Here is a 26,565-nt window from a genome sequence, read left to right as displayed (position 1 = left end):
TTCCAGTTTCTTTGTTCAATTCTAGATTTCAAACATATCTGGCATAAATACCTGAATGGAAAACACAGACAGCATGGCTAATAAGACTGAACACCTTCCTTCTTAGTGGCAAGGTGCCTCTACTTAAAACATTCAGCTTTCCTATGTAAAGGACTAAATCATTGCTGCATTTTCTAAATACAAAATAAGCCAGCCATAAATAGTAGTTCCTTAATATAAACATGGGGAAAAAAAAAGTGTTCAAACAAGTTACAGCACTAATATAACAGCTTATAACACAACTTTTATTAGAAAAGTTATACATAACAGCATCAACTATTTTCAAGAATATTAACCCTGAAAAGCAACAAAAAACAGACTAACAAAATGTGTAACAAGAAAAACTAATGACCTTTTCTATAATTAAACATTCAAGTTATCTACAATGTCTCTTTTTACAAAGGGGAAAAATCATGGTTTTACAGGCACATCATGTTGAAAATAAAGCTGCAATAACTATTTTATACAATTAACTTTCTCAAGATTTATTAAAACATGGTCATTATGTAGTCTCAATTTTTAAAACATTCACATAATTTTACACTTGATTATACACTGAAACTTCAGTCCCAAAAAAGAATAATTTCACAAAAGTGCCAACATTAAAACCAGAACTTTCAGTGTTAATTTTGCCCTAAAAAAAAAAGTTAAGACGTGTTTCCATAATCAACATATTCACATAATTTGTTGTGCTATCTGGTCCTAACAGTAAAGCTGCATTCTTTATAGTAAAACCAAATAGGACTTCTGCAAAGCTGTTAAATACATTTTGAACAGAGGAGTGTGCATTATTGGAAAACTGATACTAAAACCATAAATATATCTGAAGAGCCATTAGTACACTTTACGCAATATTAGTTTTATTAAATGGAACTATGCCTGCTTGTATGGTATATTTAGTTTGCTGCCATTTCAATATAGGTGGTGTCTAAATTAAGCATTTTTACAAAGGCAACTTGTCCAACTTCTCTTACGTTCATATCTTTGTTTAATAAAAAAGAATAAAAAAAGATCAGATAATTTACAATCTAGAAGTCTGTTTTTAAAAGTATGGACTTTGTACACAGCTCTACAACATTGATATTTTAAAATTTAAATGAAATTACTAAAATGTTTATTGCCTGCCTATTAACAGTAATTAGCCATTACCAGTAGTGGACCGCAGTGAAAGTGATAAGTAAAAAGGAATGTTTTGTCTTAAAACGTTCAATATGTGGTCTGTCCTTTCTGTAAGCAATAGGATCAATTAGAAGAAGTGTTTTCCAGAGACACCCGTTTCCCTTTAGCATCAAAAGGCTATGAGGTCCTACTGCAAAAAATTGCAGTGACAACAAGCCAATATATGAGGCACTACCATTCATACTGGCAGCTGTAACACCACCCATGGTACAAAGGAAGATACTGACAAAGATCTAGGGAAGGAAAAAAAATCACTAGTATGGAAAGCAGACTGACATTTTTGGACAAATTTGGCAAAATTTTTAATCAGACAATAGATTGGCCATTCAGGTTTACTTGTGCAGGTTAAAATATCATTGCTGAATAAAGCAAGTCAAATTATAGCAAGTCAATTTCCATTGTTACTCAATATGACATGCACCAATATTGCACACATCTGCTCTTAATCTTTAAAACAATCTTCATCTTTGGGTCCTTGAGTTGCTTGTCTTGCTTCTGCAATTGAAACTCAAGTCACCCACCCCAGCAGTGTCACTAAAATCAGAAGTGGTAAAATACAAAAACCAAAAAGAAAAAAGACTTTGTACAGACAATAAAATCCAAAATTTTCTAAATCTATAGGCCCTACACATGGGGCAATATGTACGCACTAGTGAAATTAACACTAGCTCTGCTGTATCTCACCACTCAAATAATATGGAATCTGGGACCAGGTGTTGCAATGATGTCACTGTAAGGCTCTTCCTGTGTCAGCTCTATAGCTTGTTGTTTTTTAAGTACCAAGAAACTGTAGAATTTTGCTGCTGCTTGTTTTCTATTTGTATTTCTGCACAGCTCCAGCAAACTGATAGATTCTGCTCCAGTCTTAGCAAGAGCTCTCTGGAAAACAAAACACAAACAGGAACACAAAGTTAGTCAATATGCCAAACAAAAGTAAAAGTTCTATATATACACCAAGAATGGCCAATGTTGACAAGTCATTCAAACAGTCAGAGATTTAGCAGCTTTAGCCTTGAGTGCATAGGCAACAACCAGTCTAGAATAATGGTTTCCAAGCTTTGAGGCTCCACCATTCAGTATTATGGGAAAAATAAGTCTCTATCCCAGTACTCAGTGGTTCTGAGGTGGTCTTTTTTACTGCAGATCTGAGTGCTACTTTTCTGCAGGAAGACAAATTAGGTTCACATGCAAGAACAAGGATTTTGTATCAAGAGAAGGAAAACAAAAGACAATTTCTTTTTCTTCTTGAAGGTGTATCAAGCAGTTCAAGCCTCAACTACTAGTACTATCAGACCACTGCGTACTAAATGACTGTGATCAAGGTTCCCTCTAAGGTGCGCACAGCCATGCACAACTGAGAGTGGCCGTGCAGTCTTTTCAAGGCTGCACACCAAAAGAGGCTGGGGTGGGGGGCTGGTGTGGGCTCCGCTGGCTCTGGGGAGTGCTCCGCTCCCCCGCATCAGGGCCGGGGAGCGGAGCACTTCCCTGGAGCCAGCGGAGCCCGTGCCAGCCTCCATCCCTGCCTTGCCTCACCTCGGGGAGGAGCCGCTGCCTGCCCCAGTGAGGCTCCGGAACACTGCTCCGCTCCCCTGCATTGCCTCAGGGAGCAAGGAGGCACGTGGTGTTAGGGCCGGGGAGGGGAGCAGTGTCCCGGAGCTGGTGGAGCCTCACCTCAGGACAGGCAATGGCTCCTCCCCGGAAGTAAGGCAAGGCAGGGATGGAGGCTGGCTCCGCCGGCTCCAGGGAAGTGCTTCACGCCCCGGGCCTGACGCAGGGGAGTGGAGCACTTCCCTGGAGCTGGGGAGCCCGCACCAGGCTCTAGCTGCCACCCCTGGCCCCTGCTTCCCAGCTCCAGCCTCTGGCTCCAGCCCCCAGTCCCCTTTGGTAAGTGTCCCACACCGGACCGAGGCGGCACGCTCATGGACCACTGCTTCTTAGGGGAAACGTTGCCTGTGATCCAACTGTTAAGTGTTACCACCATAACTATCAATGGATCAGAACCTATATTTCTATTATTTAAGAGGAACAGGAGTCAAATTTCAGACACAGACTTAGTAGCAAGGTTTGATTGTGCATGATCAAAGGTGACCAAACTAATCAACTATGCTTCCCAATGGCAGGGGAGAGGCTGTATTTAATCTCAGTCAACAAAACTCAGTCCATGCAGTCTTCCAAAATGGATCAGAAATTCTGCACTGAGAAGTCTGAATTCCTTGTGATCTTTCATCCGAACTTATAAAAGATACTTTACTTGCCTGTACAATAATTTTCCTAGTGCCTCATGTGGAGCCTGCATTTTGCTGGCCAGAGGTACAAACAGAACTGCTATACTTGACTCTAGATGAATCAGATTAATTGGCTCCAGATTCACACAGTATTATTAGCATTTTGCAAATATTACCATTTTTTGGATCAGGGAAATTATGATAGAGGTCTATAAAATCATTAAGAATATGGACAAAGTAAATAGGGAACTGCTGTTCAAGTCTGAAAAATACTAGAATTAGTGGGCACCCACTCTTATTAGCTGGAGAGGATTTTAAAACTAACCTGCATATAATTAACAAATTACCATAGGAGGCTGTAGAGGCAGATGGTATAACCAGGTTCAAAAAGCGGTCTAGACAACATTCATGGACCCATTAATACACAGGCTGGCAATGTTTTTGGGTTGAGTGCCAAAAACTATACATCCTCAACTTGGAAGATGTTGACATGCCAGGGGTAGATGTCAAGGGAGCTGCAAAGGGCCTGATCCTTGCTGTGGCAGCACATCCCCGATCCCTTCCCTGCTGTCTGCCCAGAGGCCCACATGCAGCCGCCACCAGCAATGAATGGGGGAGAGCAAGGCTCCTGTTTGGGAGCGATACACGTGGTTTCTCTTTCCTTCCCCATACTGTTGCTCTCGGGTCTGTCTTGCCAAAAAAGCTCCAGGCTTCTCCCATTCCTTTGTACTAGAGCTTGGGGGTGGGGGGAGGAATTGAGGGGAGCCAGGAAGGGAGGAAGGAGTGGCACTAAAACCTGGAGCAGGGCAGGGGACACCCAGGGGAAGCAGCTGCCCTTGTACTCAGGGGCTGGGGAAGGGAGGGCACAAAGCAGGACAGGGGAAGGCTCCTGCTGCCCTCACCACCACGTGCAGTGTGTGCGTGGCAGTTGGGATTGGGGCGCACACATCCCTCCTTGCCCCCCTTATGGGGGTACTGTACTAGGGACAGAGCCTGATGGGACATGCCTCCCACCTGCCCCCCCCTGCACACATGCTTCCCACTGCTGCATGAATAAGCAACGTCTCCTCCTCCCTCCCCAGCAGCAGCAGGGTAGGCATGGGGTGACAGTGCAGTAGGGCACGCAATGGCAACAGGCGGCAGGGAGAAGGCAGCTGCCAGGGCAGCACAGCGTAGGGGAAGAGCTGCTGGTGCTCGAGTGCTGCTGCTGCCACCACCATCGCTGCTACTCCCTCCTGTACTGCCCCCAGCCCAGGGCCTGTGGGGCCCTACTCAGCCAGCACTGCCCCTCAGGACTGTGGCAGATCTATTACTACCTGTACTGCCTCTGCACTGCTGCCATGTGCATGGGCAGCACTCATGCCACAGAAAGGGAGGGGGGGGAGAGAGAAGGTGTCCAGGGCAAAGCAGCACCTGCAGCAGGAGCTGGGCCCTCCCTAGCCCCATAAGCACTAACCCTACTACACGCCTCAGTGGCTGCAGTCCTGGGAGCCAGAGCTGCTGCTGCAGCTGGCACCTTCCACACAGGGAGCATGGAGGAAGAAGAGTAGGGGAGTACCAGATGTGATGCCCCTGGCCCCTTTCCCACTGTCAGCCCCGAGGTACATGTGCAGCTGCCACCACCACAGAGCCAGGCAAGGGTTGCAGACCTCAGTGCACCAGTTGCAGCCTCCCAGCTGCAGCCTCCCAGCTGCCCATCACATCCAATCCAGGCTCTGGGCAGCTGCTGCCTGCCACAGAGCCTGAGCTGCTTGGAGCAGGGCTTGCAGCCTCCCCATCGCTTGCTGTGAGCAGCCCGGCAGCAGCTGCCCACAGTTCAGGCCAGCCGTAGTGCACTGAACAAAATGGCCTTGCATGCTACGGGTTGCTGACTCCTTCATTTATACCTCAAATCTGGTCTGTTTGATAGCTATCCTCACAGGCACCTCTAAACCAGCGATGGTAGATGCCAGGGATAACAGGGTATATGGGGTAACAGGATATGACAGGGATAAAAATCACTTTAGATATATTTTGTTCATATGCTCCTCCCTCAAAAGCATCCACTCCTGCCAGTGAGGGAGAAGATACTGGGCTAGATGGACATTGGTCTGGCCCAGTATGGCACTAATTGTATTCTTATAAAGTGTATCATCATATATACCTGAAGACCATGAAGCATCTGCTGAGTTCTTTTATTCCATCTTCTTTCTTCTTGATCTTGATCACCCCCCGTACCATCTTCTTCCTGCAACCAACAAAAGAAAAAAGCCACATTCATTAGCTATGCGAAATGTAAATATCAAGCCTGTAGGTGCCTCAATGTGGAATCTGTATTTCTCAGCATCCCTACAGCACTGCTGTCCTCAAGGTAGTGAAGAATTTGTGAGGCTAAGATATTTCAACTTAGAGATTACATTAGAAGAAATATATGGATTTCTTATATTTCAAGGAAGATATCCTGCAGGTATTAAAAACTGACAAAAAAAGGCTATTGCTTGCTCTTACAGTTGCCAAGCTGGCACTCAAAGAATGACAAGAAATGGGAATCTGTCAAGTAAGCATTCCATAATCTAAGTGGGAAGTAAAGAATGGCTTTGGACGCACTGTGGAGTTTTTAGCATTGATCAATGCCCTTAACATTTTTGTAGGACCTTTCAGAGTGGGCTTTCCAAACATACGTGCTTATTCAGGATTTCTATTTTTATGACTCACAAAATGAGACATGGAGAAATACAGTTTCTTTAAGAGACAGAAGTCTTACAAGTGCCAAAACCAGAACAGAATCTCTGTCCAATTTCCAATTTTGGACTGCAGTTACAGAAGCATCCTGCCTCTTCTCATGGAAAAGAAGCTCAGCCGTCAAAAGTGAAGCTCTACATTCCAAAGAAGCACTTTGTACAATATGAGAAAAATGCTGGATTGCCTTGGGAGAGGCAGGAGAAGGTGACAGAAGAAAAAGAGACCAATTATAGACTGATACATGGGTGCACCTCTATTTAAAATTCTAGTGAAGAGCTTATATTCAGATTCATAAGACATAACTTGTGCTTCTGCTTGATAAAAGCTTGCTTTTACAAAGTTTAAATCTTAAAACCTTACGCCTTAAAAGAGAACAATAGACACAGCCGAACTCAAAATATACACAATGCAAGAAATGTTCTCCAGTTCTCAAACTATAAAGCTTATGCAATTAAGTTTGCACAAACTGTACAAATGAAGGTTAAAAAAAAAATTTAAAAAATGGACTTTTCAGTTTCAATTGCAATTTTCACGCACTGTTTCCATACTCTCTCAAGTGGACAAATATAACTCCATTTATTAGTGGTCTGAAACAGAAGAGAAAAAAGAGTTTAAAAACAGATTTAGCCTGCATTAGTTTTAAAGAGTTCAATTCCTACCTCTTCCTCCTCCTCCTCCTCCTTCTCTTTCTCCTTTTCCTTCTCCGGCAAGAGCTCCAGCTCTGGTATTAGCTGACATATGTTTTGAGGCTCTTCTGGAGGCATTTCTACTTGCGGCATTTCCAGCTGTGGCATTGGTTGAGGCTTTTGAAAATATATAAAGGAGATATCAAATTAAATGGGATTTGGGGATCTTTATATTTAATATAAACTTCAGTGACTTATACTTTTAGTATTGAAAGTCGATTAATAAAATGCTGTTTGGCACAGAACTAAAACAATCTAGCCTTCAATCATTTTCCAAAGATCCAAGTATTTTTGCTTTGCTCTCCATAAATCCCCTAAGATTCCATTAAGCCTCGAAATCAATAAAACAGAAGTAGATTTCCCAGCTTAGTACTTTAGATGAGTACAGGCCAACTTAGTTTGTGGCACACTTGCCAAAAAGCCCCATGCCCTTCCGTGTCCTATCGGCTGTTCTGCCTTCTGCTCCCTCCCTGATCTGCTACGTGCCACACACTGGTCATGCCACTTGTGCCACAAATGCTGCAGGCTAACCACTGCTGATTGTTATCAACCCATACTACTGATCATATTCCAAAACATAGTATTTCAGGCATTCACACATTGGCTTTAAAATCCTAGATGCACTGCAGCATTAAACTCCTGGTTAACTGACTGGGGAATGCCTCTCGGGTACATCAGAACCACCATGGCACCCTTTGTAAAACATGGGACAATTGATATTAGCCAACAGTAGTTTCCAAAAGTGCGAGTGGATTTAGGAGTTAATGTACCAATTTTAAAAACTCAGAATTCTCTTCCCCCCCCAAAGTCTCCTCATCCCTGAACTACAGTGACACACTCATTTTCTCAGTCTTGCCCCATGAAACTTGCCATCATGGCTTCACGCCACTACAGATTCAAATAGGAGACAGTAACAGTACACTAGCTGTTAGAGCTCATGAAAGTGAAATTTGTGATCAATTCCTCTGGTTTGAAGAGGATCTAGAATCTAGGTCTTCCACTTCCAAAACTAGTGCTCTAACTACTAAGCCATCATAAGATGTGGGCAACACCACTACCTTCTGCTATTCTTTGAAAGAAGAGAGCAAACTATATCCAAAAGATCAAATTAAGTATGTGAGAGGAAAAGCAAGCTTTGGGCTCTGCCCGATTTGCTCTTCAGATATTTCCTGGACAAAGCAGAGCTAAAACAACCCACCAAACCCTCTTTATATCCAAACAGGGGCATACCAGTCCTATGTCTGCAGGTATTTGGTTTTACTTTAGCTTACTTCATAAGCATGTAGTCATTAGAGAAGCCTCTCTCATGGAATGAGTCCAAACATCTTTCATTTAAAAGATAAGAGCTTGTCTGTTTAGCATAGTAACAGCTTTTCCCTTAACAGAAGAGTGTTTGCACATTATTTCCCATGATGAAAAGGCTTCACAATTTCCTGAGTAACAGATTTTATCTTCTGCAGATTGTTTCCTGAATAAACTAGGCTTTTTGCCATTTCATTTTTAAGGGAAAGAAGGTGTTGGTTTTACTGAACATTTTGAAAAATGTTACCCAAGCCAGTTCAAAACAAAGTGATACAAACACCACTCATCTTTCCTCTTTCACTATGCAATAGGACCAGGATATTCCCATCAAAAGATACCATTCATTTCTAAGTAAGGAGAGCCATGCATGGGATGATGCATGCTCTTTTGGGGGGGACACGTTTAAAAACAGCCACCTGTGGAACAAACAGGGGCACTGTAACCCGACTCACAGGTAACACAGGTTCTGGTTCCACTTGCTGAGCCTTGCGCTTCACTCCTGTTTGTGGTGGTGGGGGTGGCATTACAGATTCATCCAAATTTGTTCTGCTGCCTTCCATCACAGATTCTTGTAGGCGGCTTGGCTCTTCCAAGATAGGCTCATCTATGAATTATGACAAGTTAAAAAAAGGTTTTTATAGATATTTTGATCTTCCTGGGGTATAAAAAATGATCACACTGTTGTTTCTAAAGCCTAAGCAGACTGGAGCTCAGCAGCACATTTACAATTTACAACAGCTAGGTCCAAATTTTCAATTGTAGTGTTTGCACTGACTTAATTAAAAAAGAGTCAACGTATGCATGTTGACCAGCCCTTAGAATCCATTTAGTTCACTGGACACAGTTGGATCAAACTGAACTTCTGTTTTTAGAGAAACAGATTCTAACAGAAAATGATTATTGACTGTGTAACAGGCTACACAGTAATTCCAGGACCCAGTGCTTCACAACTTTGTTCTTGTTTTAGCAGTTTAATGTAAAGCACAACGCCAAGTGAAAAATTAATCTCTTTGAAACAAAGTGCATGTTTAATGAATCACAAACCAATGACATCCCGTTGTTGCTGCTGCTGCTGCTGTTGCTGTTCTTCTCTGGGTACCTCTGGATTTTCAAAATCTTTAAGGAACTCATCCAGGTTATCAGCTTCTCCACCTTTCCTTCTCTTTCTAAGGTCTTCAGGTACAAGAGGCGTTAGACACCGAGTAAAAAGCTGTAAGAAAACAAGTTAAATCACTACTGTAGATCATTCTCCGATGCTGCAACTACCAGCTTATTTTTAAATCGTAATTATTATTATTATTATTTTTTTTTTTTTTTTTTTAAGAGATGGAGTTACTTATGAGACTCTCCCCTCCAGTCTTTCTTTAAAGAAGAGCTTGTCAAAGATTTAATCTGCGATTGAAATGCAATGAAATACATTTTGGGTTTTTTTGCTTTTTTAATGCCTGGGCAACTAAGTAGTTTGTTTTCAGTCATGGCAAGCTCTCAAAAATACATAATTGACCAGATGCTGTTATTGCATCATGTTGTTCACTATAGAGAGTATTCATTTAATTGACTTTAGTCTTCCATTATGGTATTTCATGTTTTAAGATAATCTTTCATAAGTACTGGTTACCTTCAATAATCTATTGTTCCACAAAGGCTGAGCAGGCAGAGAGAAAAGCTTTTCAACTCCCCCAGTTTCTTTCCACATCATCAGTTTCTTGGTGGGAGGTGCCAAGTCCAAAGTGGTGACAATATCAGAATAGTCACTTAATTGGGCTCGGATAGTCTTGCTATCCAGCTCCTTCACACTGTCTACGATCAATTTTCTCTTCCTCTTTGCTTTAGTTTCCTTGACTGTTGAGACAAGAGAAATAAAAGATTCAGGCTCAAAATCCCAGTTACTACATCAGACTTTAAAAAAAACAGATAAAAAAAAAATCTTACAAGTTCCCATATTTTGTTTTAAAATAGAAATTGAAGGGATTCTTATTCAGGAAAAGGCAGTAAATCATTGTTATTATTTATAAGCAAAGTAAAATATACAAACAGTGCTTTGAAACTGAAATCTACTGCCATTTGATTTTTAATGATTCACACACTGAAAGCAAACATAAGTGAATAGTTCCATTGATTACTCATGGACTTTACTATAAGCTATACTCCTGTTCGGTGTGATTAGGAAATCTGAAGTATTTTGTTACTAACTAAACTAGTAGAGAATAATATCAATGTTTTTCAAGGATTATCTGAACAAAAAAATCCATAGAGATGGTTTTTAAATTCATAACAGTGTTGTGTATACTGTAAACAGTTTTCTCCTACATATAAATTATAATATTCTTATTTTATTTTATTTAGGTTATCTTGGTTCGAGACATCAAGCTGGTAATATTTCCAACATGTAATTAATAGCATTTGTACAAGCAGACAAATTTATGTTCTTTTTTAACAAGGGACTGAGCAAGGACAAGATGGTCCAACTATTGCAATCCACTACATGGTACTGTACTGCATATTTTCCAAGGAATGCAGCAGATAAAAGTTATTGGAGATTAAGACAATTTCACATTCTGAAGGGAAAGCACGACTAAGTTAAACTAAGTTAGTGGTATCACAAGCAGACTCATTTCCATTCTACTGAGCCAAGATTTTCGTAGTTAAGATCTCAGATATTTCAAGCAAAGGGCTTCCAAGTGGCTTACTCACCAGTGATGTCAATTGGCTCCAAAGCAAAAGCTTCCTCTTCATTTGGAACCAGTGTTGTTTGATCCGTCATAGTAGGTAATGGTTCTACTGGATCTACTGAATCTGGGCTGTCTGGTCCACCCACTACAAAATAAAAGCAGGAATTACATGCATCGGATTGTAAATTGGAACATTTAGATCCTCGAGCCCTCCACCTCATCTCCAAACAAAATCAAAAGGCTCACCTCAGAATTTTTTACACCATGAGCACAAATGCTTTACTACGAAACAACATTCCGAGTAATCTTGAACTAGAAGTAGTCCTAGATTAAAACACTTACTTGATACATTATCATCATCATCCATATCATCATGGGCAGGCTGTTCTGGCATCATTACTCCACCTTCTGAGAGAGCAGGTGGATCATCAAAGATACCGCCATCATTATTACTGAGAAGTTTATCATCTGAAATAGTGATGTAAGAGAATCAATTACAAATATAGATTAACAAAACTCTGGTAACGCTTATAAAATCTGTATCATTTATACTTATGCTGTTAAACCTACAGTTTGTATATGCTTTACATAGTTTTTATGCTTCAAAAAATAAAGGAAGAGACTGTTGGGATATTTTACAAAACGTGAACTCTGGCAGAGCTTTTAATTAATAAACAGTATTAAGACAAATTATCTGTCACAAATTTATGTCAGCTTTATTAGTCCTCTCATTCTTATTATTCAATCACTTATAATCTTTGTATGGTACATAAAAAGTTTAAGTCCAGTGTGGAAAGGTTTCACAGCAATTGTGAATTTGAGGGAAGGAAAGGTTCAGTAATATTCCCAACATATAAATTAAAATCACTGCTAAGCATCCAAGAGGGCTTACATGTGCCAGGAGAATCACATACTAGCTTCTCTTTCAAACTATACATGAACATAATGGAGTATTTTGAATATGAGAAGTGACATTTATCCAGATCTCTTTAAAAAGAGAGTCAGTGCTTACCTTAGGGTATTAACGAGGTTACAGTAGCACCCAGGGGCCATGGGTCCATTTTACTAAACATGATGCAAATGTTCAAAAAAAGCCCGCACCCCAAAAATTCTTATAATTCAAGTACAAGTCAAGGCAATATAGAATAAAAACAAGTTACTACACTATGACAAACATACCCAATATTCCTCCATCATTCCCTTCTCCAAAGTTGTCATCCTTGTATTGGTCTTCATATTCTAGGTGGTTAGCTTTCTCATTAAGATGACTAGTGCTCTGCTCAGGTTCCAGCAAGAGATTGGAAGCACCAGTACTCACTAACATGTCATCTTCAAATGCACTACCTTCTCTCATCATCTCACGATCATCCATTCCAAAGTCACCTGTAAAAACATTTATTATTATTGTTATAGATGAAGAGATTATTTTATCTACCTAGGAATAACTATCCAAATGTTTAGCTTTACACATTCAGTCCTATTATTGCAATTTATCATCATGTAGGTCAATTCTACAAGTGTTTCTATTCACACAAATGAATTGTTCGTACTGCCTCTTAGTCTTTTCTAATTTACCTACTACTTTAAGTGACTTTTCAGTTAGTCTACCTCTACATTCTCTTCATATTTAGTTCTTATTTATAGAAGCAGCTTCCTCCTTTCTCTTCTGAACAGTCATTTTTCTCATGCAGAATATATATTCTAAATATCTCACTTAAGTTGGCTTCACTACAGCATCAATATATTTAAAATGCAACCAGGTCCTCTGTCTTGGAAGAGGTTTTCATATTAGAACTTCCTCGCACCAAATGTGTTTAATGAAAAAGGGAAAGAACAATATTACAGAGGTCTACCAATTCTATGAGTAGGCTACTGATTACTACTAACAGAGCTCTATTAAACTCTGCACAGAATTCATTTTTGGATATTTTTCCAAATATATTATTTTTCCTGTTTTGATTCAGTTAAGACACTTTATAATTATACACCAACAGACAAGTTTCAGTTAGTTACATACACCATTATAATTGTTCAGCTGCCTAAGTATTTCTCAGCCACTGCTTCATGGTTTCATAGTTGGTAGGGTCGGAACGGACCTACGCAGATCATCTAGTCCGACCTCCTTCCATGTGTACGAAAGGATGCTGGGGTCAAATGACCCCAGCTAGGTGGCTGTCTGGCCTCCTTCTGAAGACCCCCAGGGTAGGGGCGAGAACCACTTGCACATCCTAGCTGCCCTGACTGTGAAGTAGTGCCTCCTGATATCTAGCCTGAATCTACTCTCAGTCATCTTATGGACGCTGTTCCTTGTTATCCCCGGTATACCTGGGGGAACAGGGACTCTCCCATTGCCTGCTGGTCCCCCTTGGCAAGTTTATAGACGGCCACCAAATCCCCTCTCAGCTTTCTCTTGTGGAGGCTGAGCAGGTTCAGGTCCCATAGCCTGTCCTAGTAGGGCCTGCCCTGCTGCCCTCTAATTATGTGACTGGCCCTCCTCTGGACCCTCTTGATGCTGTCCACATCTCTCCTGAAGTGCAGCACCCAGAACTGGATGCAGTACTCCAACTGAGGCCTGACTAATGTCGCATGCAGGTGGAGGATCACCTCCTTGGACCTGCTCGTGATGCATCTATGGATGCCTGACAAAGTGCGGTTAGCCTTCCTGACCACGTCCTCACATTGGCGGCCCATGTTCATCCTGGAATCAACAGCCATTCCAAGATCCTTCTCTGCCTCTGTGCTGACGAGAACGGAGTTCCCCAGCCTGTAGGTATGCTGCTGGTTCTTCCTCCCCAGGTGCAACACCTTGCACTTGTCCATATTGAAACCCATCCTATTTTCATCCGCCCACCTCTGTAACCTGTCGAGATCTAGTTGTAGCCTATCCCTCTCTTCTAGCATGCTCACTTCTCCCCACATCTTAGTGTCACCTGCAAACTTGAACAAGGTGCTTTTCACCCCGTCGTCCACATCACCAATGAAGATATTGAACAGTGCGGGCCCGAGGACCGAGCCCTGGGGAACTCCACTGCTCACATCTCTCCCGGTGGAAAATGACCCATTCACCACCACCCTTTGGGTGCAGTCCTCCAGCCAATTTGCGACCCACCCGACTGTGTAGGCATCAACACCACACACCCCTAATTTTTTAATGAGGATGGGGTGAGAGACAGTGTTGAAGGACTTCCTAAAGTCCAGAAAGACTACATCCACTGCGACACCCGCATCCAAGGCTTTTAAGACCTGGTCATAGAACGCCATCAGGTTGGTCTGACAGGACCAGCCTCTAATGAACCCATGTTGATTGCTAATTAATATATTTTTAATACCAAGAAGTTATTAATGCAATGAAAATAGATAGAAAAACACAGTTGTTAATAGTTTGGATAGTCATGCTTAAATAGCAAAGGGAATATAAGCAATATTAAATAATCATTAATCCTTCAAATGAATACTGCTACTACTATAAAGACAGTTGCATCTTTTTTGGCTGTTAGGTAAGATTTTTATTAAAAAAACCTTCTCCAATAAAGTCAAGTGAAAGTTTAACATTCTCTCCCATAGGAATATTTGACTAATATTTAGCTAGCAATATTTCATGTGCAGTTATCACAGAATTAACTTCAACTGTTCAGTTAGAAGTAGGGCTGCAACAATATTTGTAAAATTTAATTTTAGCACAAGAGCTAGTGAAAACTTAGCTTCACGCACTATTAAACAGAAAAGCATTTACCAAAGTCATTATCTTGAAGGATGCTGATATTTCCCACTTCTTCTCTCATTGTAATTTCTTCAACTCTACTCTGGTTCAAACTGAACTGCTGGGCCACATCAATATCGCTTAAATAAAACAGAAGATATAATTTCAAAGTTGTCTATTACAGATAAACTACAATGCTTTAAAATCAGCAGACATTCTTTTATGAGGTCTGTTTCTATCAATATATGTTGTACATTTGTACAAATGCATTAGTTTAACATTTAAAATAAAAGATAGGCTCAGTATGACTGAACCACATACAACTTTAGGATTTTCCATGAGTGCTACCTTAAACTGTAATCAGTGTCCAGAGAAGAACAAATAAACAAACAAGAAAGAGCTGTCAGCATCACAAAAGAGATCTTCAATTCAGGAATAAATCAGCAATACCCAAAGTTAGCTTCAAAAAAAGATTTACGAGATTCAGCAATTTAATATATTCAGCAAGCTTTAGTATGCAGCTATGAACTTAAGTTACATTTTTAGAAAATATTAAGTATTTTTTTTAATGGAATTAATTTTTTAAGTTAAAAGCATGTCAAGTTTAAACTAACTGTAAACTAAGAAGATAGTGGCAAAGCAATTTACATTCAAGGACAGGGGTTGGCAACCCCTGGCATGATGCTAGAGCATGGCACAAGGCTGTTTTGCTGGGCACACCACAGCCAGCTTGGGCTCTGGGCAGCCGCAACCAATTACAGAGCCTGGGCTGCTCACAGCAGGCAGCCAGGATGCTGCAAGCAGCCTGGATTCCATGGCTGGCAGCAGCTGCCCAGAGGCCAGGCCGGCTGCAGCCAGGAGGCTTTAAACAAGCATGCCAGGCTCTGTGGCAACAGTGGTTGCACACATGCTTCAGGGCGCAGGGTGGGGAAGGGGCTAGGGCAGTGCAACCCCAACCCCTCCTCCACCACACACCCAGAGAAGTGCATGCAACTGCCACCACAGAGCCTGGCCAGAGCTCTGGAGCCAGGCACAACTGTTTGCAGCCTCCTGGCAGCTGCAGCATGTGGCAGGCAGGCTGTCAACAGATATGCCAGGCTCCACAGCCCTGGCACAAGCCCCATGCCAGCAGCAACTGCAGTGCACCTCAGGGAGGCAGGGCAGGGACAGGCCAAGGAAGTGCAACCCTGACACCCACCCCTGCCATCTGCCCAGAGGCATGAGTGCACCTGCCACTGGCAAAGAAGATTGCACCCCTCACAGTCTGCCCCTGGCACACCAAATAAAGGTGTGGGTCAGGGTTGGGGTGTTTTTGGCACTCCAGCCAAAAATGTTGCTGACCCCTGTTCTAGGACTTCCAATACAGAATAATCTAGGCCAAAAAAATACCCCAATGTAAATATTTTAAAAGAGGTAACCCACAATTTCCAAATTGGATACTTAATTTGTCATCATGTCCGTTATAAAAAGTTTTGATACTGAGTGATTAAGAATTGAAAACGGCCATCAACTAAAAGATAGCATTAGTTTTGTGTGCCTTGACAGTTCCGAAAGTAATTTCCTTCCTACAGAAGAAAACTTATGCTCAAAGATATACACGTTAAGTATATATCACATCTTCACCATATTTCCTTGCAAAATATTTTTTTCTTCTATCACAATTAAACAGTAGTTTAGATTCAAGTAATTATAAAAATGCGACTGCTTGTCTACGTATTTGAATTCTAGCACATCCCAGGTTAGAATATTAGAATTTGAATCAACTGCCACATGAAATGCTTAGTCTTTAAGTCCTGGTATTCTTTAAAAGGTTAATTATTAAATTTATTAAATTATTCAAGCAAATAAATAAGGGAAAGTAAGCTTACTCTAGATCAGGCAGTGGCTGGTCAAAATCATGAAATTCCTCAGGTAAGGTGATAGCATTGTACGCAGCCTCTCTATTTTCCTCAGGCAGATCAACAACACCTGAAAAGGATCCCACTCAGTAAGTTCCTGTATCTACACCAATGCTGGATTTTAGCAAACTTTGTGTTGACCTCTGCGCAACAGTATTTCCACCATCCTCACTGGTTTCAACAGGCAGGAAGTCAAGTCAACATTCAGTGCTTCTGAGCATGCTAATTAAGGTACAGATCTACAAGAGTATTAGGTGCGTTAAAAGGTCAAAATCTAGATCTTTAAAACACCCTGGTCAGCTGCTGTATAATGCCATAAGTACTAAGGCTGTGTGAAATAGCACTGTTCTGATTTGACTTCTGTTTCAACGGAAGTATTTTACTTCAAGTTTCATTTAGTTTCAAAAGCACTGTTACTTTAATTTTGTCAAAATTGTTTTGTTGTTTTGACACTGTTTCAATGGTTCGCCCATAGGTTATGAGGAAACAAAATGCAGCAGGCAGGCAGATCGGGGGCTTGCCCGCACCCCCGGGAGGGCTGCCGGGGCTCTGCGCTGCAGATCTGCCTGCCAGATGAAAGAAGCCGGGTGCTGCTGCTGCCTGGGACTGGCACTGGCAAAATGGGTGCTGCTGCCAGTCCCAGGTGGTAGCACCCAGCTCCTCTCATCCAGCAGGCATATCAGGGGCTTGCCTGCACACCCGGAGGGCTGTGGGAACTGCGCCGGAGCCCTCCTGGGCGTGTGGGCCCTGATCTGCCTGCGAGATGACAGACCAGCGCTGGGCACAGCTCACACCCAGTGCCAGGAAGATTGCTGCTGCCACTGGCCCCAGGCAGCAGCACCCAGCTCCTGTCACCTGGCAGGCAGATTGGGGGCATGCAGCCCCAGGGGGACTCCGGCACAGCCCCTGCAGCCCTCTCGGAGGTGCTGGCAGGCCCCAATCTGCATGCTGGCTGACATGAGCTGGATACTGCCATGTGGGGCCAGGGGAGATCAGCTCGTGCAGGGACCACCAGCCCCAATCCCAGGATGGGGGAGGGTCCCCACATGAGCTGATCTGCCCTGGACCCTGCACCCTCCTCAAACCCAGCTCCAGTACAGGGCTGGGGCAGATAAGCTTGTATGGGGACCCGCTGCCCTGATCCCCGTACCTGAGCTGGCTTGAGGAGTGTGTGGGACCTGGGGCAGATCAGCTCGTGCAGGGACCCTCCCCCACCCCAGGATTGGGGTGGTGGGTCCCTGCACAAGCTGATCTGCCCTGGCCCCACTGGCCCTAGGCAGCAGCACCTGGTTCCTGTCAGCTAGGAGGCAGACTGGGGGCCCGCCAGCACCCCCAGGAGGGCTGTGGGGGCTGTGCAGAGTCCCCCCGGGGCTGCGTGCCCCTGATCTGCCTGATGGATGACAGGTGCTGCCGGCTGGGACTGGCACTGAAGTCAGTAAGCCTGGCTTTGAAACTCTAAATGTTTCGAAATTTTCCAAACTTTGAGTTTCCTTGTTTTGTTTTGAAGTTGTTTCAAAGGCTTTTGTTTCGTTTGATTTTGCTGTTGTTTCGAGCTTGAAAACGCAAGAAGTGGGAGTGGCACAGAAAGGGTGGGTGCTAGGCCCATCAGTGCCAACATTCCCAAGATGTTCCTCTTCTCCAACCTAGTCCATGCGACCTGTTTTTCTGCAGTCTACTGCTGCCTTAGCCCTCTCTCCTGCCACTGAATTCATTGTTGGTAACAGTAAGTGATGATGGCAACCAGCCATGAGAGTAAAGAGCAGCTGGAGTAGGAAGTCACAAGACAGGACTGGGGTATCAGCAGGTGGCTTGGACACTGCAGAGTTTTGCTACTGGAGTGGCGCGAAAAGGAACAGCTGCTGGTTTGGAAGTGACAGCCCCAATGCGCCTTTCAGACAGTCCAACAGCTGATCTTGTGCCAGCCCGCTAGTTCCAATTCCCTGCAATGCTTCTCCCAATGAGCATAATTTTTATACCACCAGAGAGGCATCAACTATGCAGTATCATTACATGTCCACCTCACCTGGTGTGTTGTCTGTATTGACAACAGCTGAAGCCATAGGGCATAATTTGACTGATGGAATGCAGGAAAGGAAGAAGCATTTTAGCAAATTTTGGCTCAGCACAAATCATAGCCACCCAAATGCAAGACAGCATTTAAGGTGAACTGTTCATTTCCCCACAATAGAGGCAACTTAAAGCCACACTAAAAAGAACCAAGCATTTCTCATGGTGCTCTTATCAGAATGACACAGGATGGCATGCCCGCTTATTAAAAGCACTATTTATAGTAACATAACTTTTGGAGGGGAGCATTTAGGTAAAGCCAAGTACCTGGACGAAAAGCCATCTTGATCTTAATGAAGGCTTCATTACAGTCTGCAAGAAGATATTTAGCTTTTCTGTGGTAAATTCTAACAACTCCCAATAAAAGATGTCCTGAAGTTCGAAGTGCCATTTTCACCTGAAAATATATTACAATCAGTAAGTAAGAACAGATGTATACAATTTACAAACATTAATTTTACTGGGCAAAAAACCTCATTGAAAGTCAGCCATACTGGAGTTTTCTATGATGGATACTAAGCACATTTAAAATCATTGTAGGATAGCTTGCAAGGCACAGTATAGAGAGATGTGCATTATTTCCAAAATAGCTGATATGAAGTGTTCTACACTTTCAAAAAGAATCTCAAAATTGCTAAAAATAGTAGCAAAGGGTGCTGACAGATTGGGGAAGGGAGGTAGTACACTTTATCGAAAGCAAGCAGCACATTAGTTTGACCAAGCTCCGCAGCATCTGTATAGATCAGGTGTTTTGGCAGGGTGCTTTTATCTAATAATGGATTGAATCAGCCTTAGAAGTGGCAAAAAAGAAGTGCCCGATTTAGAGAGACAATGAGCGAGCTGGGTCCAACTAATGTGATGCCACTTCTGGGCATGTGCAGGGCTCAGTGCACGGGCATGAGGAGTCTGAAGTAAAGCACGGGGGGGGGGGGGGGGGGGGGGGGGGGGTTATGTTTGTAAGTAGCCAAATATTTTTATTATCTACTTAATATAGCATGCACTCTTCAAAATGCTTAAAAAAAAAAAATAAACAGCCTGCATTCCACTTAAGGTTTATAACATATGGCAATATTATCCTGTATTAACAGGATTGGAGCAAATGCTTTTTCTTTAATTTTAGTTCATTTAGTGAAGGCTTCATTTGAAGTGTCCAGGTCATTTTCAAGTAAGTTAGCAAACAGTACACAGTCAAATGCAGCTGTAATGAAGGAAAGGTTCACAGAATTGAAAACATGATGTGGAACAACATTAGACTAAAACAGGGGTGTCCAATTTGGATTGTGGACCCATGTCATTCAGCTTGTAAGTCTGGAAATTTGGTGGTGGGATGAATAGTAGCAGCCTCAACTGAAAACAGAAATCTCCCAGAGCTGCACCGCTCATCCTGCAGCTTAGATTCTAACCCTGTGGAGAGTCCTACGGGCTGGATCTGGAGTACATAGCTGTGGGGCCAGAAATCTGGAAGTAGGCAGTGGCAGCTGCCCTGGGCTCTAGGAGCTCTGGTAGCCCTGCAGGCAAGTGACATGGCTCCATGCTCTGAATCCAGCCCACAGGGCTGGCATCCATGAGCTAAAATAAATGTTATTTGGATTTTAAGCAAATAAGCCTTTCACTAAACTTATATGACTCAACACCAAAAAATGACTGACTGTCAGAAAAGCTGAGAGCAATAATCAGGACAAGTGATTCAAGGACTGGATTCTACAAATGCCTTGTATATACAAGTACACTCCTCTGTCTTAAACACTCTCTCAGTGCTACTTTTACACTTAATCAGGCACCTTATACAGTGTGGGGAAAGCATGAATTTCATAATACATGATCCAGGAAAAACTCTCCACCCAAGTGTCTTTTAGGCTGAAGGCAGCTTGAGTACTAAGGGATAAGTGGAACTATTTCCCAAGATGAATATGTGAAAACATCCTAATTAAAAAAAAAAAAAAACCAAAAACAACCAAGTTACAGAAACTTAGGTTTCTATTATGCACAATAATAAAAGCTGTCCTAAACCTCCACAAGTCTTACAAGAATCTTACTTAAAAAAAAAAAAAATAGATTACAAATGTCTGGTTCCTCAAGGCTTACAGCAAACCTTATCAGCACCAAGGTACAAGAAGCACAAGACTCTAGTGACCCCGTAACTGCTTCCTTTGAATTGGTTGTTTTCTGACATTTTCAGGAACTCTTGCAAGCAAAGAATCAGTCACTTCTGTAAAGTACCACGCAGATATGCAGTGCCATTATATCTATTATGTGTTTGTATTCAGAGCTTTTATAAGGTTCATATTGGCTGCAACGAAACAGTCAAGAACATCTATCCCAGCTGGAGACAGCATTATAGCTATTATAATACTAAGCAGAGAAGCAAGCTTCAGGGCCTTTTGAAAAAAAATCATTTTTCCTTTAAGGCATTCAAGTGTCTGTACAGTGACATGTTTTTATATTTGTACGTGTTCTGACATGAAGATGGAGACAAGGTGAATGCACAAGGGCTGAAAAGCTTTCCCTCTGATATGTAGGTATTCAGCAAGAAGAAAACATTCTGTTCTCTCTCAGAGTTGACATACTTTGTCATTTGGCATGTTTCGCACTTGCTCTGCTAGCTGTACTTTAATATTAGGCAAAGCAGCCAAGGCCACAAAAAAGCAAGGCTCCTATATCACAATGTAGGACCTATCTTGAAGGAAGAGAATTTTACTTACTTGCTATTAATAATAATACATTGCTACTACATATATTCATTGACCCTTTTTAATACGAGAAGGAATCTACTTTGTAGTTACCCTACAAAGCGGAGGCAAGTATTTTTCAGGTACAATCTGTTTCAATAGTTTTCAACGAGGACAGTGAGAAATGGTCAACCATTAGCATGTAGCTGCGTTTTTCCCTTTTGCTCTTCCACTTAAAACATTTCAGCTGCATAAGCAGTACATTAAGATAATTCACAGATGTTAAACCCTGCTTTGGTTAAAGTGTATTAAAGCTGGCCATACCTTGAAAAACCCTAACAAAATTGAGTGACAAGCCCAAGCCTCTCTTTACAGCAGAACGATTCATGTATTATTTCATACTTAAAACATGTCTTTCCATTACCAACATCTTAAAAGAATTGCACAGGTTAAGCAATCAGAATATTAACTTGATTTTCAGTCATGCTTGGTCTTTGTTTCCAAAGAACCAGCAACATCATCAATAGCATTGTAAAACAGTTACCTTAGGTGAAATGATACTTTCCACACTGCTTTCTAGATTACACTCGAATACATGAGCTTTAGTTAGTTTTTTATCCCAATGGGCCGCTAGCCAGATTTTAGCCAGCGGCCCACGCTTGCTCAGTACAAAATGGGCGTAGAACATTGTCCCAGCTGCCTACAAGACAAGATATGAACCTGCAAAGAAAAAAAAAAAAATGTGATGTGGCAATATTTCATACCAGAAATTGGTCTCAACTCTACATGACCCTTTTCTTTTCCACAAACCAAAGAAAGTAAAATGACACTGTATAAGCAGAACAGAAAATATTTAAGAGGCTTCTTCTTTGCATCTCTTATGTCTGCAAGAATTGTCTTTATGATTTTCGAGTGTTGCTATTTTTCACTGGAGGCTGCCAAAGAGCCCTAATCCTTGAAGAACTTGGATTTCCATCTGCTTCCATTGCTTAAGTTGGCATCATCTTTGACCACAAATGGTGCTCTCTCTTAATACACCCAGGTCTGTAATTCTACCAAGGATCTGTTTACCAACACCACCGAACTCTACTGCTGTAGAAATCCTCATCCATTCTTCCACTTTTTTTCACTTCAGCTACCTTAGCCTTGTAGCAGCTCTTACGGTCTACCTCTTTATACTCTGACACACAGACTACTGCTGACCCAGCTTTTCACAGATGGAAAGCAGGGCCATAGCCTCATTTCAGAATCCATGTAATGACTTATTTAAGAACAGAACTAGAACTCTCCATACATTCAACACGTGTGTGTAAACCTTCAGGGGGAAGGCATGTTCAATTCTCATCCTTTAATCAAGGACAGAGGTTCTCAGGACTATGGACCGCGAGCTCTATTCAGGTGGTACGCAGAAGGGTTGCGGAACAAATGGAGAATATCTGAACTTGTAAGGTAAGACTACTGTTATTAAAATATGGTTGCTGTGCTTTGATCTGTAGAACAGAAAAAGTTTAAGTGGCCCGCCAAGACCCTCAGCAATCGTCAAGTGGTCCACAAAAAAAAGTTTGAGAACCACTGGTCTAGAATACAGGTTTCCCTTGCTTTATGCGGGTTCTGTATGTGGAAATTTGCTCTTACGCAATGACCCTTTTTATACCAAAAAAATCGTTATATGCAAGGTAAATTCACTCTTATTAGACTGGTGGGGTAGAAGCCTGCAGTCGGCTACTTTGTACAGTGCATTGTGGGAGTGACACGCACCAAAATAGTCTCCTACGTGGATCTGTGCTCCTTGCTTGTTGTCTGCAACATGCATTTCTTCAGTTGCCACCCCCATTATGGTAACATTCACCACCACCCTGTGCTTGTGTACTGTTTGCTGTTGGTGAGTACCAGAACTCGTAAAAGTGGTAGAAATGGGTCTGGGGATCAAGACAGCCAAGGTCTTGGAACATATCCCTATTTGTTACATTGCAAAGTGGGTTCCCTTAACTCAAATTCGCATAATGCACCATTTTCCAGGAACACACATGCAACACAAAGCACGGGAAACCTGTACTGATTTTTTTTTTTTGTTCAGGAACAGCTTTCCTACTGCTAATGCAAAAACCTAGTCCTAACAACTGGGAACAAAAGAAAAAATATGATATCTGGTCCCCTACATAAACAGTTTATTAGGTAGATTTTTGACTGCAGTTGAACCACAAACTTAGGAGAAACCCTTACGCACCCAATTAAATAAGTACCTTGAGAAGGCAGAAAACAAAACAAAACAAAAAAATAGGCATGTCCCCTCTAGCTGTACCTATTACCAGACAATAGGAAATGAGCCAACGCAGAGTAGGTTACCATCTTCAAGAGATAGATCAAGCACCCTTTCTTTCTTCTTCTCCATCTCACTTCAGCAGCAGAGACCCAGCTTTTGCCTCTACTACTCCTAACCAAAGCACTTTCCCCAGCAGGCATGGCCAAGTGACATTAGAACCAGGGCAGTTTAATTCAATACCTCCTGAATGAGTTCAACCAAAAGAGCATCAGGCTCCAGTAACTGACAATGATGTCCCATTGGCAACTTTCTGAAATGTGGTAGAATGTAAGATGCAGACTAGCTGTGATCCTAGACCAAACTTCAACTTCAGTGGCTTTGCAAAACTTGAACATGCACTACCTTTCACTATGTATTTACTCAAGAACCATGATCTCTCAGTTTGACCGTTAATGTAATTAAGCTTATACTAATCTGAATGTGTTTTGTTACTTACTGTATTATGGTAGTACTCAAGAACACTAGCTCAGGGTTAAGATTAAGGGCTTCACAAACAATCAAAAATAGTTCCTGTCCAAGAATTACTATCTACGCATCAGAAAAAGAGGCGCAGATGGATGCAAAGAAGCAACATCTCAGCTCAAAAACTGCCTATCCATAATCAGACACCAGGGGAAACAAAGATCCTAAGAAGGTAATAAGGTAGCTTTGTGAATGCTTAAGGAACTCGTTCAAGAGTGAAGGAGCTGCATAGGAAATAAAACATATGGAATTTACTTGAAAATTCAACAAGTGGAAAATGTAATCTAGTATTATTAATTGATTGGAGGCTGGTGTCAGCTCCTCAATATTGACTAAATGAAGAATGATAGAATAGGATATGGCCTTAAAGGGAAAAAAAAAAAAAAAAAGGAACAAGCAGCAAATTTGATGTGATGAAAGGAGAGCCAATGGAAAGATGCAAAACGATAAGCTAAAAAAGCAGCCTTTGAAGTGGCATTCTAATGAATTCAAGCAAAACAAAGCTAATTACCAAGAATGAAAAGAAGAATGTTGCAGTACTCAAGAGTAGTGCAAGAGTGATATTGTAGCTGTAATGGTCTAGAAGTTATGAGGGAGACATGGATTTTTAAGAGCGATATCTTTTATTGGATCAACTGTGTAGTTGGGATAAAGTTAGACAAGCTTTCAAATGCAAGACCTGACGAAGTGTCTTGCATTCAAAACTTTATCTACAGTTTGTCCAGTAAGAGATATCACCCTAAGAAATTCCTGTCTCTCGCAGTAATCAAGAGGCAAGATGAAAGTCTTGAGTTTAAGCTGTGTCAATGGACAGGAAAAGCTGCATCTTACAAGTGCTATGTAAAAAGCATAACATGGATAGGAGGACCTAGAGAAGCCTATGTTGAAAATTATACCAAGATGAGGATCCTGCATGACTGATGCTTTCCATAGTGTTAAGTAAGGAGAAAGGGGTTAACAGTGGAAAGGATGGAGTAAGAATCACGTTGAGCCTGAATAGAAGGGTAAACACCTGCAAGGGCAGTCTGACACTTTTGCATGAGCTCCAATTAGATTGTCTTGGAGCAATTTGATTAATCGAGCCTGCTGGTGCATCTTATGCATTCAGTGTCCCCACGCTTCAAATGGCAGTGGGGGAGCTTTAACTAAAGCATATCAAACAAGCCTTAGTTAAATTGCTCCTGCCTGAAATGCAGGACACTTAATACACAAGACACTGCAGGCGTTTTAATTAGAGCAGCTCCTGAGAACCACTCTAATTAAAATGCTCCCCTGCCCCTGAGCATGTGTATAGGTGCCCCAAAATTCTAGTTTGGACAGACACAGCTGGACCTAGAGGACATTCAAGTCTTTAACATGGAAGTGGTATTTACAATCTATTTGAGAATGACATTAGCTACAAAGAAAATTGCAGAGGACAAAGGACAAGGCACTGGAAAGTTGAGACCTGGATATGGAAGAGCCTCTTAAAAGCACAGCAAAGGAGTTATTTTATCAAAAAGGCAACCAGGCCATCAACTGAAGGAGCAAAAAGTAAATCATTCATCAGCTATGGGTTTTGGTGAAAGGGCTTTAGGGATTTAAAAAAATTGGTGGTTTGCTTGGTATTTAACCCAATGGTGCCCATAACCGTTAAGAATGGAGAAAAATCAGAGTGACCAGGTAACAAATCCTCTAGTATTACTCTTCTTTCACAACCTTCTAAATTTAGTTGCAAGAAACTGTACTGTTATTCCTGTAGTTTGGCATAATTATTCAGTTTGACACTTTCACAATGAGTTCAAATATATATCTTGAGATTCATGAAGAAACATTTCAGACTTAAGAAACATAAGCTTGAAAATATGCTGAAAGGCCCCCATGTAAACATGAAAACCATTATATAGACCAATATGAAACAGATACAAATATCACTTTTTTGGTTGAGTGCATGTACTAGCACAGTTATGCTACCCATACTATCTTTTGAAGATATTACTGTATTCTTCCTAAAAGCTTCTAGAAGGAGATTTACAAAAGGAAGTAGGGTTCTTAAGGAACTCAGCTGCCAATGTAAGAGGTAACAGCCTGCCAATTAAAGCTTTCACTTTTTTCCCCTTCTGCTCCAAGGAGTATGAACATTTGGGTGTAAAACACTTTCCCTAGTGCAGTTAAATAATATGGAGGAAGGGAATTTGTATCTTACCTATATCTACACCTCAATTTATTAAAGAATAAATAGAAACTGGGAGCCTCTTGCATTTTTTGTGAGGATGATCCAGGAAACAGAAATTACAAGTGGTTGCTGTGCACTGATATTTCTCAATGCAGGGTTATGGATAAAGCCTAAAATTCAGTAGCAGTATTAGTGAAGAGATTAAGTTACTTGTTCAGTGTTCTGAAAAGCTTCAGAAGAAATAAAAATGAAGAAGTAATTGGCTTGTGGCAGAGGTTAGCCATTTCTCTCCACACACTAATGAAGTACTGCCAAAAGTTATACACAGGTGGAAAAAACTAGTGACACTACCAGACTAAAAATAATTTAAGAGATGTACACGTTAAGCACTTGGATTAAAACAAAAAGAATTAAAGCTCAACATAACTTGTAGTGCTTACTTTTTGCATTTCTGTCTGCTTGATCTA

At 41.6% G+C, this 26,565-nt stretch overlaps 1 protein-coding gene across 1 annotated transcript in view; it reads right to left on the bottom strand.

Annotated features, from left to right (window-relative positions):
- Positions 1–263: 263 nt before the first annotated feature.
- RAD21 (RAD21 cohesin complex component) overlaps positions 264–26,565 on the bottom strand; it is a 32,088-nt gene continuing 5,786 nt past the window's right edge. Inside the window, exons 2-14 of the mRNA XM_014603873.3 lie at positions 21,703–21,878; positions 18,757–18,886; positions 16,393–16,492; positions 14,558–14,664; positions 12,004–12,207; positions 11,167–11,292; positions 10,847–10,969; positions 9,771–9,994; positions 9,197–9,362; positions 8,605–8,756; positions 6,824–6,967; positions 5,587–5,670; positions 264–2,097 (exon numbers count right to left, since the gene is read on the bottom strand). Of these exons, the coding sequence (XP_014459359.1) occupies positions 1,906–2,097; positions 5,587–5,670; positions 6,824–6,967; positions 8,605–8,756; positions 9,197–9,362; positions 9,771–9,994; positions 10,847–10,969; positions 11,167–11,292; positions 12,004–12,207; positions 14,558–14,664; positions 16,393–16,492; positions 18,757–18,886; positions 21,703–21,846 (1,896 nt within the window). The 5' untranslated portion in view covers positions 21,847–21,878 and the 3' untranslated portion in view covers positions 264–1,905. The remainder of the gene's footprint in view (positions 2,098–5,586; positions 5,671–6,823; positions 6,968–8,604; positions 8,757–9,196; positions 9,363–9,770; positions 9,995–10,846; positions 10,970–11,166; positions 11,293–12,003; positions 12,208–14,557; positions 14,665–16,392; positions 16,493–18,756; positions 18,887–21,702; positions 21,879–26,565) is intronic.

The sequence above is a fragment of the Alligator mississippiensis genome, chromosome 3, assembly GCF_030867095.1.
Source record: "Alligator mississippiensis isolate rAllMis1 chromosome 3, rAllMis1, whole genome shotgun sequence".
NCBI lineage: Eukaryota > Metazoa > Chordata > Crocodylia > Alligatoridae > Alligator > Alligator mississippiensis.
The sequence above is the reverse complement of the archived record's forward strand: the minus strand, read 5'-3'. Positions and strand labels throughout refer to the sequence as shown.